Below are 19698 nucleotides of genomic sequence, written 5' to 3' on the forward strand. Positions count from 1 at the left end.
GGAAATGTTCCACAGTTAACAGATTTACAAGGCCAGGCAAAGCATTTGTTCATCAGAACTGGGGGTCTGCAGCTCTCGCCTGGTGCTCGTTCAGGCAGTAAAGGGTGTCCCCCCCACCTGCTGGGTCAGTCGGGCAGTGGGGAGTTGGGGGGGAGAAGAGGGGCGGGCCTTGGTTGGGAGTGAAAGCGTTCCCTCTGATTTTCCTTTGGCGCTGCACGGCCCCTTTTAAGAGGCTGCGCGGGATCCCTGGAGCGGCATGCAGCTTAAAGAGAACGTTGAGCGTGACCCTTGTTGAACTGGGGTGTGGGGGATGGTGTGGCTCCTTGACTAGTATAGGTTGTGGCCCCGTTTATAAGAACATCTAGGAGCTGGAGTCGGCCATTCGGCCCCTCGAGCCTGTTCCGCCATTCAATAAGATCATGGCTGATCTACCTCAATTCCACCTTCCCGCCTGATCCCCATATCCCTTGATTCCCCGAGAGTCCAAAAATCTATCGATCTCAGCCTTGAATATACTCAAAGACGCAGCATTCACAGCCCTCTGGGGCAGAGAATTCCAAAGATTCACAACCCTCTGAGTGAAGAAATTCCTCCTCATCTCAGTCTTAAATGGCTTCGTGCTGGGGGAGGGTTTTGGTTGGGCAGTGAAAGGTGAGGTGCTGGTGGGTCTGTCACGTTTGTCTTTTTTGTGAGCGCCTGGCTGCTTAATTTCTCGTCGTTTCTTTAGGGTAATTGCTGGGACCGTGAGCTCTGTGGAAATTTACCCGGGAGATGGTTCTGTTCTCAAACCCCATGGTGCCAGCGGCAACTACTTCACCCATTATCTGATGGGACAGAGCGACGGGCAGGTAAAACTATGTTACAAACTGTGCTTTAAGCTTGGTGTGTAAATGCATGGCCTGGTGTGGTACAGATTGGCAAGGCCCCCCGGGCCTGATTCATAAGAAATAGGAGCAGGAGTAGGTCATTCGGCCCTTCGAGCCTGCTCCGCCATTCAATGAGATCATGGCTGATCTTCTGCCGGCATGGACACGATGGGCCGAAGGGCCTCTTTCTGTGCTGTATAACTCTATGAGGTCGATTTTCCCGAAGCTGTCGGGAAGAAGGCGGGACTACAACTTTCGGGTTTTAGACCCGCCTACATCGACGTCCGGCCAATCCGCGCGATTTTCCCTTGATTGACCTTGTTGAGCCCGCCCAGCAGGCTCAGTAGGCCAATTAAGGGCCACCCGGCAACAGGTGACATCACAGACTGCAATTTCATCTGTCTAGAGTTCTTGACGGATGAAATATCAGTGTTTCACAGCTGTTTGAAGCTGCCAAACACTGACAGTCTGAGTTCTAACATGAGTCCTTCTGCACAGACTCAGTTAGAACTCTCAGCAGCACTCAAAGCTGAAGGCTGTCACTTTTCACAGATTGCAGCCATTCAACTTTCAGTTCCGGCTGAGTGATGGGCTCCCGACGCCTACAGGAAGAAAGGCTGTGAAGGTAAGTACAGGTAAGTAAAAGTTCTTTACACACTTTAGACACACCAAACACACTTACTTTGCACTCATGCACCCATCACTCACCTGAACACCGACATCGCGACCCCTCCAAGTCCTTCAACCCGACGGCCCGCCTGCTCTAACCTGGCGTGGTTTGGAGCCGTCGGGAAACCCACACGACACCCCTCAAAATAGGGATTAGGCTAAAAACTGTCTGTTAACAGGCAGTTAATTGGCACTAATCCCTTCCCGCCTGGGGTCGGCGGGTTCCAGTGCGGGGCGGGTGCCTGCCGCCACTGGAACTTGCGTGGAGCGGGGTTTTGGGCGGGATGGTGTCGGGACCCCTGAATTCGGGATTTTCCCCCCCCCACCCCCCCCCACACGCCTGAAACCCCACCTGACGGCTCCAGGAAAATCGACCCCTATGACTCTACGCCTCAACTCCATTCACTGGCCCTTTCGCCATATCCCTTGATGCCCTTACTAGTCAGAAATTTATCGACTTCTGTTTTGAATATACCCAATGACTGAGCCTCCACAGCCCTCTGGGGTAGAGAATTCCAGAGATTCACCACCCTCTGTGTGAAGAAATTTCTTCTCATCTCAGTCCTGAATGACCTACCCTTTATCTTGAAGCTGTGGCCCCTGGTTCTAGACTCCCCAGCCAAGGGAAACATTCTCCCAGCATCCATCATATCAAGCCCTGTAATAATTTTGTATGCTTCAATGAGATCCCTTCTCATTCTTCTGAATTCGAGAGAAAACAGGCCTAGTTTACTCAATCTCCTCTCATACGACAGTCCCGCCATCCCAGGAATCAATCTCGTGAACCTTCGTTGAGGATGTAACTGGTAGAATAGATAAGGGAGAACCAGTGGATGTGGTGTATTTGGACTTTCAGAAGGCTTTCGATAAGGTCCCGCGTGCAAAGTTAAAGCACATGGGATTGGGGGTAAGGTACTGACTTGGATAGAGAACTGGTTGGCAGACAGGAAGCAAAGAGTTGGAATAAATGGGTCTTTTTCCGAGTGGCAGGCAGTGACTAGTGGGGTACCACAGGGATCGGTGCTAGGACCCCAGCTATTCACAATATATATTAATGATCTAGACGAGGGAACTAGATGTAATATCTCCAAGTTTGCAGATGACACAAAGCTGGGTGGGCATGTGTGCTGTGAGGAGGATGCAGAGAAACTCCAGTATGATTTGGACAGGTTGGATGATTGGGCAGATGCATGGCAGATGGAGTATAATGTGGATAAATGCGAGGTTATCCACTTCGGTGGCAAAAACAGGAAGGCAGATTATTATCTGAACGACAATAGATTGGGAAAAGGGGAAGTGCAACGAGACCTGGGTGTCCTTGTGCACCAGTCGCTGAAGGTAAGCATGCAGGTGCAACATGCGGTTAAGAGGGCAAATGGTATGTTTGCCTTCATAGCGAGAGGGTTCGAGTACAGGAGCAAGGGTGTCTTGCTGCAGTTATACAGGGCCTTGGTGAGACCACACCTTGAGTATTGTGTGCAGTTTTGGTTGCCTTATCTGAGGAAGGATGTTCTTGCCATGGAGAGAATGCAGCAAAGATTCACCAGACTGATACCTGGGATGGCAGGAATGACATATGAGGAGAGATTGGGTCGATTAGGCTTATATTCGCTAGAGTTTAGAAGAATGAAAGGGGATCTCATTGAAACGTGTAAAATTCTAACAGGACTAGACAGACTAGATGCAGGAAGGATGTTCCCGATGGCGGGGGAGTCCAGAACCAGGGGTCACAGTCTAAAGATAAGGGGTAAGCCATTTAGGACTGAGATGAGGAGGAATTTCTTCACCCAGGGAGTGGTGAACCTGTGGAATTCTCTACCACACAAGGCAGTTGAGGCCAATTCATTAAATATATTCAAGAAGGATTTAGATATATTTCTTAAGGCTAAAGGGATATGGGGAGAAAGCAGGGACAGGGTACTGAATTTGAATGATCAGCCATGATCTCATTAAATGGCGGAACAGGCTTGAGGGGCCGAATGGCCTACTTCTCCTATCTTCTATGTTTCACTCCCTCTATGGCAAGTATATCTTTCCTTGGGTAAGGAGACCAAAATTGTACACAGTATTCCAGGTGTGGTCTCACCAAGGCCCTATATAATTGGAGTAAGACTTCTTTACTCCTGTACTCAAATCCTGTTGTAATGAAGGCCAGCATACCAATAGCCTTCCTAATGGCTTGCTGCACCTGCACATTCACTTTCAGTGACTCATGTACAAGGGCACCCAGGTCCCTTTGAGCATCTGCATTCCCTAATCTTTCACCATTTAGGAAATACTCTGCCTTTCTGTTTTTTCTACCAAAGTGGATAACTTCACATTAATCCACATTATATTCCATCTGCCATGTTTTCGCCCACTCACTGAGCCTGTCGAGATCCCCTTGAAGCCTCGTCACATCCTCTTCACAACTGACACTGCCACCTAGCTTTGTATCATCAGCAAATCATTGATACAGATTGTGAATAGCTGGGGCCCAAGCACTGATCCTCGCGGTACCCCACTAGTCACAGCCTGCCATCCTGAAAAAGACCCGTTTATCCCTACTCTTTGTTTTCTGTCTGTTAACCAATTCTCAATCCATGCTAGTATATTACCCCCAATTCCATGTACCCTAATACTGTTCACCAACCTCTTGTGTGGGACCTTATCAATGGATCCTCCATCTGAGACAACGTCAGCCGCGAAGGTCCCAGCTCTGCTGGGTAACCAGTGCCCCCTGCTGGAAAGGCTGCACGTGTGGATGACGGGCGAGGAGCCGCTGTGACGCCCTCTACTGGAATGGTCACTTGGCTGAGATACCAGAGAACGGTGGAACCATATCCCAGCATGCAGTGCAGTGCAGTGCCATCAGGAGCGGGGGTTTGTGGGGGTGGGGGTGGGGTGTGGTAAACCACTGTTTGTATTCCACTGTGTACATGCCTGTACATGTCTCGGCTGACTCCTCCCACGAGTCCAGGTATAAAGGTGACTGCTCCACAGTCCCTCTATTCTGGACCGGTCGACCACTCGAGGCACACCTTCATTCTCTTGTTAATAAAAGCCTGTTAGTTACTCGCTTAATCTCAGCCTTTTGAGTTATTGATAGCGCATCAATTTTATTAACAAGATTTTTATAATGGAGAAAATCCTCACACCAGCATGCCTGGACTGAGATCATCGGGAGGCGGACTCATCCACCAAGTTTACTCACTGGCTTAGGTGTTTTGAAAAATTCCTGATCGCCTCCGCTGAAACGGTCAAATCGGACGAGGACAAACTGGATGTCCTGACCTCCAAAGTGAACCACCGAGTGTACTCGGTCATCCAGGACGCGAACTCGTACGCGGATGCTATCAAGCTCCTCAAGGACCAGTACACGCGCCCAGTGAACGAGGTGTACGCTAGGCACCTCCTGGGGAGTCGTAAACAACAACTTGGGGAATCGACCGAGGAATACCTTCAGGCACTGTCTGTGCTTGGCCGGGCCTGTGGTTGTAAGGATGTAAAGGCCGCCGTGTACACAGGAACTTATCCGGGACGCTTTTGTAGCGGGCCACAGGTCCAATTACACCCGACAGCGACATTTGGAGCAGAGTGACCTCGATCTCAACAAGGCCTCTGAATTCGCACTATCATTGGACGCAGCCTACCGGGGCATGGACGCCTACTCCTCTGCACCGTGGACGCCGCGGGGAACGACAGCCTGGGACACGGTAGGACTGTCTCATAGCGCCGTGCCACCCCAGCCACATCCCAGCAACGGCCCAACTACCGCAGCAGTGTCCCAAGGCCAGACAGCAGTGCCCCAAGGCCAGAAATGCTACTTCTGTGGGCAGGCCAAACACCCCAGAGCGCGCTGCCCGGCGAAAAATGCGATCTGCTCGGGCTGCGGGAAGAAAGGACACTACGCCAGCGTCTGCAGGGCCAAAGCCACCCCGAACCCCAGCAGCGCCGTGTGCGGGCCGCCATCTTGGGCCTCCCCAGCCATGTGCGAACCACTGGAACAGCAGCCATTTTGGACGCCTCCAGCCACATGGGGATCATGGACGCCGCCATCTTGGACGACAGCCGGGACGCAGCAGGCCCCCAACACCGCCTCATCCGATACCCGCAGCGACACACCGACCCCTACGCTGGCCTCCGTTACGCTGGACCAAGCGAGACCGCACCAGCTGGCCCGGTCCACAATGGACATTAAGGTAAATGGTCACGAAACAATCTGCCTTTTTGACTCTGGGAGCACGGAGAGCTTCATCCACCCCGACATGGTGCGGCGTTGCTCTCTCCCAGTCCTGCCTGCGCACCAGCGGATTTCTATGGCCTCTGAGTCCCAGTCGGCTGACATTGGCGGCTACTGCGTGGTGACACTCGTAGTAGACGGGACTGTGTACGATAATTTTAAACTTCTGGTCCTGCCCCACCTCTGCGCTGCCGTTCTACTGGGGTTAGATTTTCAGTACCACCTTAAAAGTGTTACGATGGCGTACGGTGGACCCCTCCCCCCACTCACAGTCCGCAGCCAGCAGCTTCCAAATTGCCCGCCGCGCACCAGGTGCAACCTCTCCACACTCAGAGTCACCCCCCCCCCCCCCCACTGTTTGCTAACCTCACCCCCGACTGTAAGCCCATCGCCACAAAGAGCAGGCGATACAGTGCCGGGGACAGGGTTTTCATTAAAACCGAAGTGGAGCGACTCCTGAAGGAGGGGATTATTGAGGGCAGCACCAGCCCCTGGCGAGCCCAGGTTGTGGTTGTTAAGACCGGCGAGAAGCAGCGCCTGGTCATCGACTACAGCCAGACAATAAATCGCTACACCCTGCTGGACGCTTACCCACTCCCCCGTATAGCTGATATGGTCAACCAGATCGCGCAGTACCGCGTCTTCTCGACCATTGACCTGAAATCAGCGTACCACCAGCTCCCTATCCGCCCTGAGGACCGCCAGTATACTGCCTTTGAGGCAAACGGCCACCTCTATCACTTCCTTAGGGTTCCCTTTGGCGGCACCAACGGGGTCTCCGTCTTCCAAAGGGAGATGGACCGGATGGTCGATCAAAATGCGTTGCAGGCCACTTTCCCATATCTGGACAATGTGACCATCTGCGGCCATGACTTGCAGGACCATGACGCAAACCTCGAAAAATTCCTCTGCACCGCCCAACTCCTGAACCTGACGTATAACAAGGAGAAGTGCATATTCCGCACAACCCGCCTCGCCATCCTTGGCTGTGTTGTGGAACACGGAGTCATCGGTCCCGACCCCGACCGGATGCGTCCCCTTATGGAACTCCCACTGCCTCAAGGCCCTGAAGAGGTGCCTAGGGTTTTTCTCTTATTACGCCCAGTGGGTCCCCTACTATGCGGACAAGGCCCGTCCGCTGATCAAGTCCACCTCGTTTCCCGTGACGGCAGAGGCCCGCTTAGCCTTCCACCGTATCAAGGAAGACATTGCCAAAGCCACCATGCACGCAGTGGACGAATCCATCCCCTTCCAGGTGGAAAGCGACGCGTCCGACTTTGCCCTGGCCGCTACCCTCAATCAGGCGGGGAGACCCGTGGCCTTCTTTTCACGAACCCTCCAGGGCCCGGAGACCAGACACTCCGCCGTTGAGATGGAGGCCCAGGCTATTGTGGAGGCTGTGCGTCATTGGAGGCATTACCTGGCCGGAAAACGATTTACCCTGCTCACTGACCAGCGTTCAGTTGCTTTTATGTTTAACAACAAGCAGAGGGGCAAAATCAAAAACGACAAGATCTTGAGGTGGAGAATCGAACTTTCCACCTACAATTACGAGATCTTGTACCGGCCCCGGAAGCTCAATGAACCCCTGGATGCTCTATCGCGTGGCACCTGCACCAGCGCGCAGATCGATAGACTGCGGGCCTTCCACAATGACCTCTGCCACCCGGGGGTCACCAGGTTCTTCCACTTCATCAAGGCCCGCAACCTGCCTTACTCCATTGAGGAGGTCAGGACCATGACCAGGAACTGCCAAGTCTGCGCTGAGTGCAAACCACACTGTTATAGACCAGACAGGGCTCACCTGATAAAAGCCACTCGCCCCTTCGAGCGCCTGTGCGTTGATTTTAAAGGGCCTCTCCCCTCCTCCGACCGCAATGTGTACTTCCTCAACATTATTGATGAGTACTCCCGTTTCCCGTTCGCCATCCCCTGCCCGGACATGACCAGTGCCACGGTCATTAAATGTCTGAACGACCTCTTCACCCTGTTCGGTTTCCCCAGCTATATCCATAGCGACCGGGGCTCATCGTTTATGAGCGACGAACTCCGTCAGTACCTGCTCGCTAGGGGTATTGCCACAAGCAGGACCACCAGTTACAACCCCCGGGGGAACGGACAGGTGGAAAGAGAGAATGCGACAGTTTGGAAGGCCGCCCTGCTAGCCTTAAAGTCTAGGGGCCTTCCGACCTCCCGCTGGCAGGATGTGCTCCCCGATGCGCTCCACTCTATTCGGTCACTGCTCTGCACTGCCACTAACGCCACCCCTCATGAGAAAATGTTTGTCTTCCCAAGGAAGTCCACATCGGGGACATCGCTACCGCCATGGCTGACGTCCCCAGGGCCGGTCCTACTGAGAAGACACGTGAGGACCCATAAAATGGACCCCCTGGTCGAGAGGGTGGACCTCCTCCATGCCAACCCCCAGTATGCTTACATTGCGTACCCGGACGGGCGGGAGGACACAGTCTCCATACGAGACCTCGCACCCTCGGGGGCCGCAGTAACCCACTACCCACTACCACTCCCCCCCCCCCCCCCCCGAAGACCCGATATCCAGCCCCAGCAGACGGCGGGCCTGGGCCCTGCGACCCGCTCGACACCTGCGAGGACTACACACCAGAATAATAATAATAATTCAACTTGGACTCGACGCCGGAAGCTTCACTACCCCTGCCGTCGCCACGTCGATCACAGCAGCAGACAAGACCTCCGGAGAGACTCCAATAGACTAACTTTTAATACACTTCACCCCGCCGGACTCATTTTTAAACAAGGGGTGAATGTGGTAAACCACTGTTTGTATTCCACTGTGTACATGCCTGTACATGTCTCGGCTGACTCCTCCCACGAGTCCAGGTATAAAGGTGATTGCTCCACAGTCCCTCTGTATTCTGGACCGGTCGACCACTCGAGGCACACCTTCATTCTCTTGTTAATAAAAGCCTGTTAGTTACTCGCTTAATCTCAGTCTTTTGAGTTATTGATAGCGCATCAGGGGGTCAGGGCTTTGAATTAATGGCATCTTGAGGTTGGTTAATAGGTCGAACACCTATACAGTACTTAGAAGTTAAGGAACGGGAGGTTAATTCAAGGATCAGCACAGACGGGGTCTCAGCGGGCCTGTGATCCGCAGTACCCGAACCACACTGGCATGTCGAATATTAATACTGTGTTATAATCGCTATGTAAAACAATTGCATGCGCACGCACATCTAGCTCTACACCCGCACACCCACCTTTATATACATGCCTACACACACACACACCTGTATATGTACAACCTACACCCACACCCACCTGTATATGTACAACCTACACCCACACACACCTGTATATGTACAACCTACACCCACACCCACCTGTATATATACAACCTACACCCACACACTTGTATATGTACAACCTACACCCACACACTTGTATATGTACAACCTACACCCACACACCTGTATATGTACAACCTACACACACACACCTGTATATGTACAACCTACACACACACACACATGTATATGTACAACCTACACCCACACACCTGTATATGTACAACCTACACCCACACACACCTGTATATGTACAACCTACACACACCCACCTGTATATGTACAACCTACACACACACACACCTGTATATGTACAACCTACACCCACACACCTGTATATGTACAACCTACACCCACACACCTGTATATGTACAACCTACACCCACACACCTGTATATGTACAACCTACACCCACACACCTGTATATGTACAACCTACACACACACACACCTGTATATGTACAACCTACACCCACACACCTGTATATGTACAACCTACACCCACACACACCTGTATATGTACAACCTACACCCACGCACCTGTATATGTACAACCTACACACACCCACCTGTATATGTACAACCTACACACACACACCTGTATATGTACAACCTACACCCACGCACCTGTATATGTACAACCTACACACACACACACACACACACACCTGTATATGTACAACCTACACACACACACACCTGTATATGTACAACCTACACACCCACACACCTGTATATGTACAACCTACACCCACACACCTGTATATGTGCAACCTACACCCACACACACACCTGTATATGTACAACCTACACACCCACACACCTGTATATGTACAACCTACACCCACACACCTGTATATGTACAACCTACACCCACACACACACCTGTATATGTACAACCTACACACCCACACACCTGTATATGTACAACCTACACACACACCTGTATATGTACAACCTACACACACACCTGTATATGTACAACCTACACCCACACACCTGTATATGTACAACCTACACCCACACACCTGTATATGTACAACCTACACACACACACCTGTATATGTACAACCTACACACACACACCTGTATATGTACAACCTACACCCACACACACCTGTATATGTACAACCTACACACACACACCTGTATATGTACAACCTACACCCACACACACCTGTATATGTACAACCTACACCCACACACACCTGTATATGTACAACCTACACACACACACCTGTATATGTACAACCTACACACACACACACCTGTATATGTACAACCTACACACACACACACCTGTATATGTACAACCTACATACACACACCTGTATATGTACAACCTACACCCACACACACCTGTATATGTACAACCTACACACACACACCTGTATATGTACAACCTACACCCACACACACCTGTATATGTACAACCTACACCCACACACACCTGTATATGTACAACCTACACACACAGACACCTGTATATGTACAACCTACACCCACCTGTATATGTACAACCTACACACACAGACCCACCTGTATATGTACAACCTACACACACACCCACCTGTATATGTACAACCTACACACACACCCACCTGTATATGTTTCAGCCATGATCTCATTGAATGGCGGAGCAGGCTCAAAGGGCCGAATGGCCTACTCCTGCTCCTATCTTCTATGTTTCTATGTTAACCTACACACACACCTGTATATGTCACACACACACACACACACACACACACACACACACACACACACACACACACACACACGCACACACACACCATCTCTCAGAGAAACAGTTAACGTTTCAGAACTGGCAACAGTTAGAGCTGTAACAGGTTTTAAGCAAGTCCAGAGGCGGGGAAAGGATCAGTTTTTTAGTGCGTATGTATAACTGACCACTGGTCCAGAGAAATGGCGATTCACTGTATCTTTTGATTATGTTTGTTTAAATTCAGAGAGAGGAGAGAATGTACATGGTGAGCAGCCTGCCTCCCGACACCCCCGGCTCCAAATACTCCATTTGTTCCATGGTCACACGGGCCGTCAGGTACTCTCCTCCAGACACTTCTGATCCATGTGATCCGTGCCGGTATTTGCTGGCCTGGTTATCAGTAAATACATCGCACCGAATTGTTATTGAGAGATGTAGCTGTTTGTGATGTTGTAGAGGAGGCTTTGTTTGGGGATGGTGTGGGGCGGGTGGGTGGGTGTTGGGGTACTTCCAATGCAGTTAGAAAAACTTTTTCCCACATTGTGTCAACGTTGATAGCCCTCACACCTCTGAGTCAAGACCTGAGCACATAATCCAGGCTGACACTCCCAGCGCAGTACTACTGAGGGAGTGCTGCACTGTCGGAGGTGCCGTCTTTCGGGTGAGACATTAAACCGAGGCCCCGTCTGCTCTCTCAGGCGGACGTTAAAGATCCCATGGCACTATTTCGAAGAGCAGGGGAGTTCTCCCCGGTGTCCTGGGCCAATATTTATCCCTCAACCAACATCACTAAAATGGACGATAGCAAAATACTGCAGATGTTGGAAATCCGAAATAACAACAGAAAATGCTGGAAAAACTCAGCAGGTCAGGCAACATCCGTGGAGAGAAATTTGAGTTGACGTTTCGGGTTTGACCCTTCAAGAAGGGTCAAACCCGAAACGTCAACTCAAATTTCTCTCCACAGATGTTGCCTGACCTGCTGAGTTTTTCCAGCATTTTCTGTTGTTATTTCACTAAAATGGATAACCTGCTCATTATCTCATTGCTGTTTGTGGGAGCTTACTGTGGGCAAAATGAGCTGTCACGTTTCCCTACATTACAAAAGTGACCACTCTTCAGGAGTACTTCATTGGCTGTGAAGCACTTTGTGTATCCTGAGGTTGTGAAAGACGCCATAGAAATGTAAGCCACTTCCCCTTCCCTCTGATTCTCTGTTAAATGCCATGACTCTTCATTATGTACTTGCGGTAATATCTTCCTGATTCTAATAACCCTTTGAATCATAGAAATTTACAGCACAGAAGGCCATTCAGCCCATCGTGTCTGTGCCGGCCGAAAAAGAGCGCTCCAGCCTAATCCCACTTTCGAGCTCTTGGTCTGTAGCCTTGTAGGTTACGGCACTTCAAGTGCATATCCAAGTACTTTCTAAATGTGGGACCTTGTCAAAATCCTTGCTAAAATCCATGTAGACGACATCAAACGCGCTACCCTCATCGACCCTCCTTGTTACCTCCTCAGAAAATTTACTTGAAAGAAAAATCCATCTAACCTCCCCTTGTGCTCCTGGTACTATTTCTAAATTTTAAGTTAGCAATTTGCCAATTGACTCTGAAATGAGCTTCCGACCACATAACAAAGACCGCCTACTTCCACCTCCGTAACATCGCCCGTCTCCGCCCCTGCCTCAGCTCATCCGCTGCTGAAACCCTCATCCATGCCTTTGTTACCTCCAGACTTGACTGTTCCAACGCACGCCTGGCTGGCCTCCCACATTCCACCCTACGTAAACTTGAGGTCATCCAAAACTCGGCTGCCCGTGTCCTAACTCGCACCAAGTCCCGTTCACCCATCTCCCCTGTGCTCGCTGACCTACATTGGCTCCCGGTTTAGCAGCGCCTCGATTTCAAAATTCTCATCCTTGTTTTCAAATCCCTCCAGGGCCTCACCCCTCCCTATCTCTGTGATCTCCTCCAGCCCCACAACCCCCCGAGATAGCTGCGCTCCTCTAATTCTGGCCTCTTGAGCATCCCTGATTATAATCGCTCCATCATTGGTGGCCGTGCCTTCTGTTGCCCGGGACCTAAGCTCTGGAATTCCCTCCCTAAACCTCTCCACCTCACTACCTCTCTTTCCTCCTTTAAGACGCTCCTTAAAACCTACCTCTTTGACCAAGCTTTTGGTCACCTGCCCTAATTTATCCTTATGTGGCTCAGTGTCAAATTTGTTGTCTTAAAATACTCCTGTGCAGCACCTTGGGACGTTTTACTACATTAAAGGCGCTATATAAATACAAGTTGTTGTTGTTAGTAAAAAAAAAAAAAATCTTTCACAAACCCTTGCATAATTTTATACGCTTCTACTAACCTCCTCGGCTCTGTTGAATACAGCTGTGGATTTTTACTCACTCACCTTAACTATATCCTCTCATCCACATTGTACCATTCCCATGGTTTTGGTATCTTTTCTATAATAGTGTGCTCAAGCCTCCACACTGCACTCTGGCTGGGGTTTATAAAGATTGTGCATTCCGCAATGAGGACGTGATCTCTCTTTCCCCCCCCCCCCCCACCCCGAGGCCGTTATCAGAAATGATGGCACTAACGCTACTGGAATTCATGACAGTAATATAATGGCCGTGTTGTCTTTTCAGTATTTGCTCTTGGCTCTGTGTGTAATCTTCTGCGTTAATGTTTTGCAGGATCCTGCAGTGCTGTAACCAGTTAAAGTTGTCTCTAAAACTGCCCAATGTGTGCTGCTGGGAAACGGTGAGAGCCTTTACTGCTTGTGCACGGAGCGGTCTCGTTTTCCGGTTGTGCCGGAGCTCCCTTTTCTTTTAAGAGGAGGATATTACGGGCTAGTAGGGCATCACTAGAGAAACTGAGAATCATGAGCCACCGCTGCGTTCAGTACTAATAGTTAGCCCATGCTGCGTGTTAAGTTGAGTTGTCCTTGGATTGGAGCCACTAGCAGATAGCCTGTGGCATTGCCCACAGTGGTTATATTACAGAGGCCTGGACTAATCATCTGGCGACATGTGCTCAAATCCCACCACGGCAGCTGGGGAATTTAAATTCAGTTCATGAAGTAAATCTGGAATATAAAAGCTAGTATCAGTAATGGTGACCATGAAACTACCAGATTGTAGTAAAAACCCTACCTGGTTCACTAATGTCCTTTAGGGAAGGGAATCTGCTGTCCTTACCCGGTCTGGCCTATATGTGACACCAGACCCACAGCAACGTGGTTGACTCTTAACTGCCCTCTGAAATGGCCGAGCAAGACACTCAGTTTTTCGTAGCGGTTTTGATACAACTATCAAAATGCTGGAACTCCCTCGCTAACAGCACTGTGGGAGTACCTTCACCACACGGACTGCAGCGTTTCAAGAAGGCGGCTCACCACCACCTTCTCGAGGGCAGTTAGGGATGGGCAATAAATGCTGGGCCTCGCCAGTGATGCCCACATCCCGTGAATGAATAATTTTTAAAAAAGCTTAAGGTCTGCAGTACGTTTAAAGTGACAATTGTTAATCTGGCCTGGCCCTTTAAGGGCACTGCTCTATTATTCCATGTGGCCAATCTGATTCAAACCTCTTGCAAGCTTGAGTTTAATCAAAAGGTAATTGTAACTGTAAATTTCAGGCTCCCAGTCAGTGACTGGCAAGCCCTTTTAAACATTGTTTTGCATCTGTAGCCAACACAATGACGTTTGATGTCTGAAGTGCGATGGACAGACACTAGATGCAACAAATAAATACTTTCAACGGGAGTCACCTCCCTCCATCTCCATCCTTCTATCGCTTTTTAAATCTCCAGTTTGATATGCGTTAATCACTGCTTGTTGATTTACCTACTGTTTCAATTTTCTTTTTTTTATTCCCCTTCTATTCCCCCTGCCCCCTCCCCCCCGGGTCCCCCCAGGAGCCTTTGGGTATGTCACCCAAGTGGCTATTCTTTGTGTTAGTTAACATGGACAGTGGAGGATTACATAGAACATACAGCACAGAAACAGGCCATTCGGCCCAACTAGTCTCTGCTGGTGTTTATACTCCACATGAGTCTCCTCCCATTCCATCTACCTCATCTCAGCCTTTCAGCATATCTTTTATTCCCTTTTCTCTCATGTACTCGTCTAGTTTCCTTTTGAAAGCCTCTAAGCTATTTGCCTCAACCACTTCCTGTGGTAGCGAGTTCCACATTCTAACCACTCCGAGTGAAGAAATTTCTCTATTTCCCTATTGGATTTAGTAACTATCTTGTATTTATGGCCCCTAGTTTTGGATTCTCCCACAAGTGGAAACATCCTCTCCACATCTATCCTGTCCAACCCATTCATAGTTTAAACACTTCTATCAGGTCACCTTTGCGTCTACTCTTTACTAAAGAAAAAACCCCAACCTGTGCAATTTTACCTGAGAGCTGTAATCTCTCAGTTCTGGTACCATCCTTGTAAATCTTTTTTGCGCTATCCAGAGAGAATCTCTCCGAGTAGATGAATTAAGATGGGCTGAATGGCCTTCCTCCTGTGTAATTGTCGTGTGTGTGAAAGTGCACCTTTCGTATTCTTGTTTTAAAAAAAATAATGATGAATATCCGTTCACTAAATTTATTAAATATCAATTCTTTATTTGTTAGCGATGTGCCTATGGTCTGAATGTGGATCAGTAGGATTTAAGAAGAAACTAGGTTCCCTCAGTGAACCCCCTTGTGTGATTTTCTTTTCTCTCTTTAAAGGAGCTGTCCCAGCCAGGAGTTTCCGACCAGCTCCCCGTTCTTCTGGCCGAGGAGGTGGTTCGCAACGTTGGAAGATTTTCGGCGTTTTCCGACGGGCGGGTCCACATCAGTTTCTGTGACGGTGTGAGACTGAACACGTCCTGGGACATGGGGTCCCGGCACGGGGGAGAGGGGAGGACCGCATCGCAGGTCAGTCAGTCAGCGCACGCAGCGGAGATGTTGTAGAATTCCTCGGCACAGCGCGAGGGGTGGGGAGAGAAGACGGCACTGGTGTCCTCTAGCCTTGTGTGGCACTCGCTGTAATGTTTGTACCTGTATTGTAAATGTAGGCATCTCTATTTAAGAACAGAAGAAATAGTCAAGGATGAGAAAAGGCTCTTTGGCCCATTGAGCTCATTCCCTCTACTACTCCAACCCAGCTTCCAATTGTGTCGCGCACTCCCCTAGAACATAAAAACATCATAAATAGGAGCAGGAGTCGGCCATTCGGCCCCTCGAGCATGCGCCGCCATTCAGTAAGACCATGGCTGATCTTCTACCTCATCTCCACTTTCCTGCACTATCCCCATATCCCTTGATTCCCTTAATATCCAAAAATCTATCGATCTCTGTCTTGAATATACTCAACGACTGAGCCTCCACAGCCCTCTGGGATAGAGAATTCCAAAGATTCACCACCCTCTGAGTGAAGAAATTTCTCCTTATCTCAGTCCTAAATGGCCGACCCCTTATTCTGAGACTGTGACCCCTGGTTCTAGACTCCCCAGCCAGGGGAAACATCTTCCCTGCATCTACCCTGTCAAGCCCTGTAAGAATTTTGTATGTTTCAATGAGATCACCCCTCATTCTTCTAAACTCTAGAGAATATAGGCCTAGTCTCCTCAATCTCTCCTCATAGGGCAATCCCCCCATCCCAGGAACCAGTCTGGTGAACCTTCGTTGCACTCCCTCTATGGCAAGTATATCTTTCCTTAGATAAGGAGACCAAAACTGTACACAATACTCCAGGTGTGGTCTCACCAGGGCCCTGTATAATTGCAGTAAGATGTCTTTACTCTTATACTCAAATCCTCTTGTAATAAAGGCCAACATACCATTTGCTTTCCTAATTGCTTGCTGTACCTGCATGTTAGCTTTCAGTGATTAGTGTACAAGGACACCCAGGTCCCTCTGAACACCAACATTTCCCAATCTTTCACCATTTAGAAAATACTTTGCTTTTTTATTTTTCCTACCAAAGTGGATAATGTCTCATTTCTCCACATTATATTCCATTTGCCATTTTCTTGCCCACTCACTTAGCCTGTCTATATCCCCTTGAAGCCTCTTTGCATCCTCCTCACAACTTACATTCCCACCCAGCTTTGTATCATCAGCAAACTTGGATATATTACATTTGGTCCCCTCATCCAAATCATTGATGTAGATTGTGAATAGCTGAGGCCCACACACTGATCCTTGCGGTACCCCACTAGTTACAGCCTGCCAACCCGAAAATGACCCGTTTATTCCGATTCTCTGTCCGTTAACCAGTCCTCAATCCATGCTAGTATATTACCCCCAATCCCAAGAGCCCTAATTTTGTTTAATAACCTCTTATGTGGCACCTTATCGAATGCCTTCTGAAAATCCAAATACACCACATCCACAGGTTCCCCCTTATTTATTCTGCTAGTTACAACCTCAAAAAACTCCTAACAGATTCGTCAAACATGATTTCCCTTTCATAAATCTGCCCAATCCTATTATTATTTTCTAAGTGCCCTGTTACCGCGTCCTTAATAATAGATTCTAGCATTTTCCCCACTACTGATATCAGGCTAACTGGTCTACAGTTCTCCGTTTTCTCTCTCCCTCCTTTCTTAAATAGTGGGGTTGCATTTGTTACCTTCCAATCCGCGGGAACCGTTCTGGAATCTGGAATTTTCGAAGATGACAACCATTGCATCCACTATCTCTATAGCCACCTCTTTTAAAACCCTAGGATGTAGACCATCAGGTCCAGGGAATTTATCGGCTTTCAGTCCCATTAATTTCTCCAGTACTATTTTTTTACCAATACTAATTTCTTTTAGTTCCTCATTCTCGCTAGACCCTTGGTTCTCCACTATTTCCGGGAGGTTTTTTGCGTCTTCCGTGAAGACAGACACAAAGGGGGAGAAATGGAGTATAGCCCCGTTTGGGTCGCCAGGGCGCTCCCCGGAAACATTCGCGCCCCCACACCGGAAATTGAGTGGTTGCGCCCCAAAGGGAAGCGTGGCGCTACTGGAGGCGCCCCGCATCCGTCTTGGGGTGCTGCGAGTGAATATCGTGGCGCTACGTGCCATGACGCCACACGCTGCGGCACGTCGTGCTGCGGTATTGCAGGCCTTCCGCCCCTTCTTAAAGGGGAGGGGCCTTGTGCAGCGCGATCTGGGGCCCAGCTGGACCCCCGAGGATCGGGAGTGCAGGCAAAAGAGCCCGGCACCGAAGAGAAGTGCCGGGCTCTTGGAGCGCAGCCGGCACTCCGCGGGGGGGGGGGGGTGTTCAGGAGGCCGGGGACGGGAGCGCAGGCAGGTGCTGGCAGGCGGCCAACAACAAAAATGGCCGCCCCACACCTCGCCTTTAATTTGCGCCTCTCCGGCCGCAGGTAGGCCCCTCTGAACCCGTCGGACATAGCGTCCGGCGGTAAATCAGGGGGCGCTGCCAAATATCGCGGCCGGGGTGTCAGCGGGGCACTGCGCACACCGATGACGTCATCGGCAGCGGCGCAGCGCTAACGGTTAGTGCCAGCGCTAACGGTTAGTGCCACCACTAACGTCCCGCGGAATTTAGCGTGGGCAGTGCCACACCCGGGCGCCAGTTGGCTTGCAACCCACTTAACGCCCTCTTAAGGCGCTAACAGGTGGCGCAACCTACTGAATTTCTCCCCCAAAGTATTTGTTTAATTTCTCTGCCATTTCCTTATTCCCCATTATAATTTCTCCTGTCTCAGCCTGTAAGGGACCCATGTTTACTTTCGCTAATCTTTTCCTTTTTACATACCTATAGAAGCTTTTACAGTCTGTTTTAATGTTTCTCACTAGTTTACTCTCGAATTCTATTTACCCTTTCTTTATCAATTTCTTGGTCCTCCTTTGCTGAATTCTAAAATCCTCCCACTCCTCAGGCTTACTACACTTTTTGGCAACAATATATGCCTCTTCCTTTAATCTAATACTATCTTCAATTTCTCTTGTTAGCCACGGTAGAACCATTTTTCCTGTGGGGTTTTTATTCCTTAAGGGAATGTATATTCGTTGTGAATTATGAATTATTTCTTTAAATGTTTGCCATTGCTTTTCTACTGTCATACCTTTTAATCAAGTTTCCCAACCTACTTTAGCCAACTCGCCTCACGTAGTTTAAGAACAGAAGAAATAGTCAAGGACGAGGAATGGCCCCTAACATCTGTGAATCCATTACCTTACATCGTAGTTCTTTCCAAACACTTAGCATCCTTTCAATTCATCTTCTCTTATTCAAGTTTGTCCTTATCAGCATCAGCTGGAGTATTGTGTCCAATCCTGGGCACCACATTTTAGGAGGTATGTCAAGGCCTTAGAGAGGGTGCAGAGGAGATTTACTATAATTATATACCAAGGATAAGGGAACTCAATTATGTGGAGAGACTAGAGAAGCTGGGATTGTTCACCTTAGAGCAGAGAAGGTTAAGAGGAGACTTAACAAAGCTGTTTAAAATGATGAGGTGTTTTGGGTAGAGTAGAAAGAGAGAAACTGTTTCCATTTGCAGGAGGGTCGGTAACCAGAGGGGACAGATTTAAGAACCAGAGGGGCGATGAGAATTTGATTTATGTAGCGAATTGTCAACATCTGGAATGCGCTGCCTGAAAGGGCGGTGGAAGCAGATTCAATAATAACTTTCAAAAGGGAATTGGATAAGTACTTCAAAAGGAAAAATTTGCAGGGCTGTGGGGAAGAGCAGGGGAGAGGGACTAATTGGAGAGCTCTTTCAAAGAGCAGGTACAATGGCCCGAATGGCCTCCTTATCTGTATGATCCTATACCATTTCATAATACATATACCTCAGTGAGTTTGCCCCGTAACCTTCCCTCCAGACTGTAGATTCTCTAATCCCATCTCCCTTCTAATTGGGCTCATTCCTGTTGCTCTCCTTT

At 49.2% G+C, this 19698-nt stretch overlaps 1 protein-coding gene across 1 annotated transcript in view; it reads left to right on the plus strand.

Moving 5' to 3' along the window:
- Positions 1-19698, plus strand: part of c1h5orf34 (chromosome 1 C5orf34 homolog) — a 104771-nt gene that overhangs the window by 47698 nt on the left and 37375 nt on the right. The window contains exons 6-9 of the mRNA XM_085967686.1: positions 728-848; positions 11050-11141; positions 13507-13573; positions 15542-15730. Of these exons, the coding sequence (XP_085823812.1) occupies positions 728-848; positions 11050-11141; positions 13507-13573; positions 15542-15730 (469 nt within the window). The remainder of the gene's footprint in view (positions 1-727; positions 849-11049; positions 11142-13506; positions 13574-15541; positions 15731-19698) is intronic.

Source organism: Somniosus microcephalus, chromosome 1, assembly GCF_052327205.1.
Source record: "Somniosus microcephalus isolate GS21.2 chromosome 1, FLI_Smic_1.0, whole genome shotgun sequence".
NCBI lineage: Eukaryota > Metazoa > Chordata > Chondrichthyes > Squaliformes > Somniosidae > Somniosus > Somniosus microcephalus.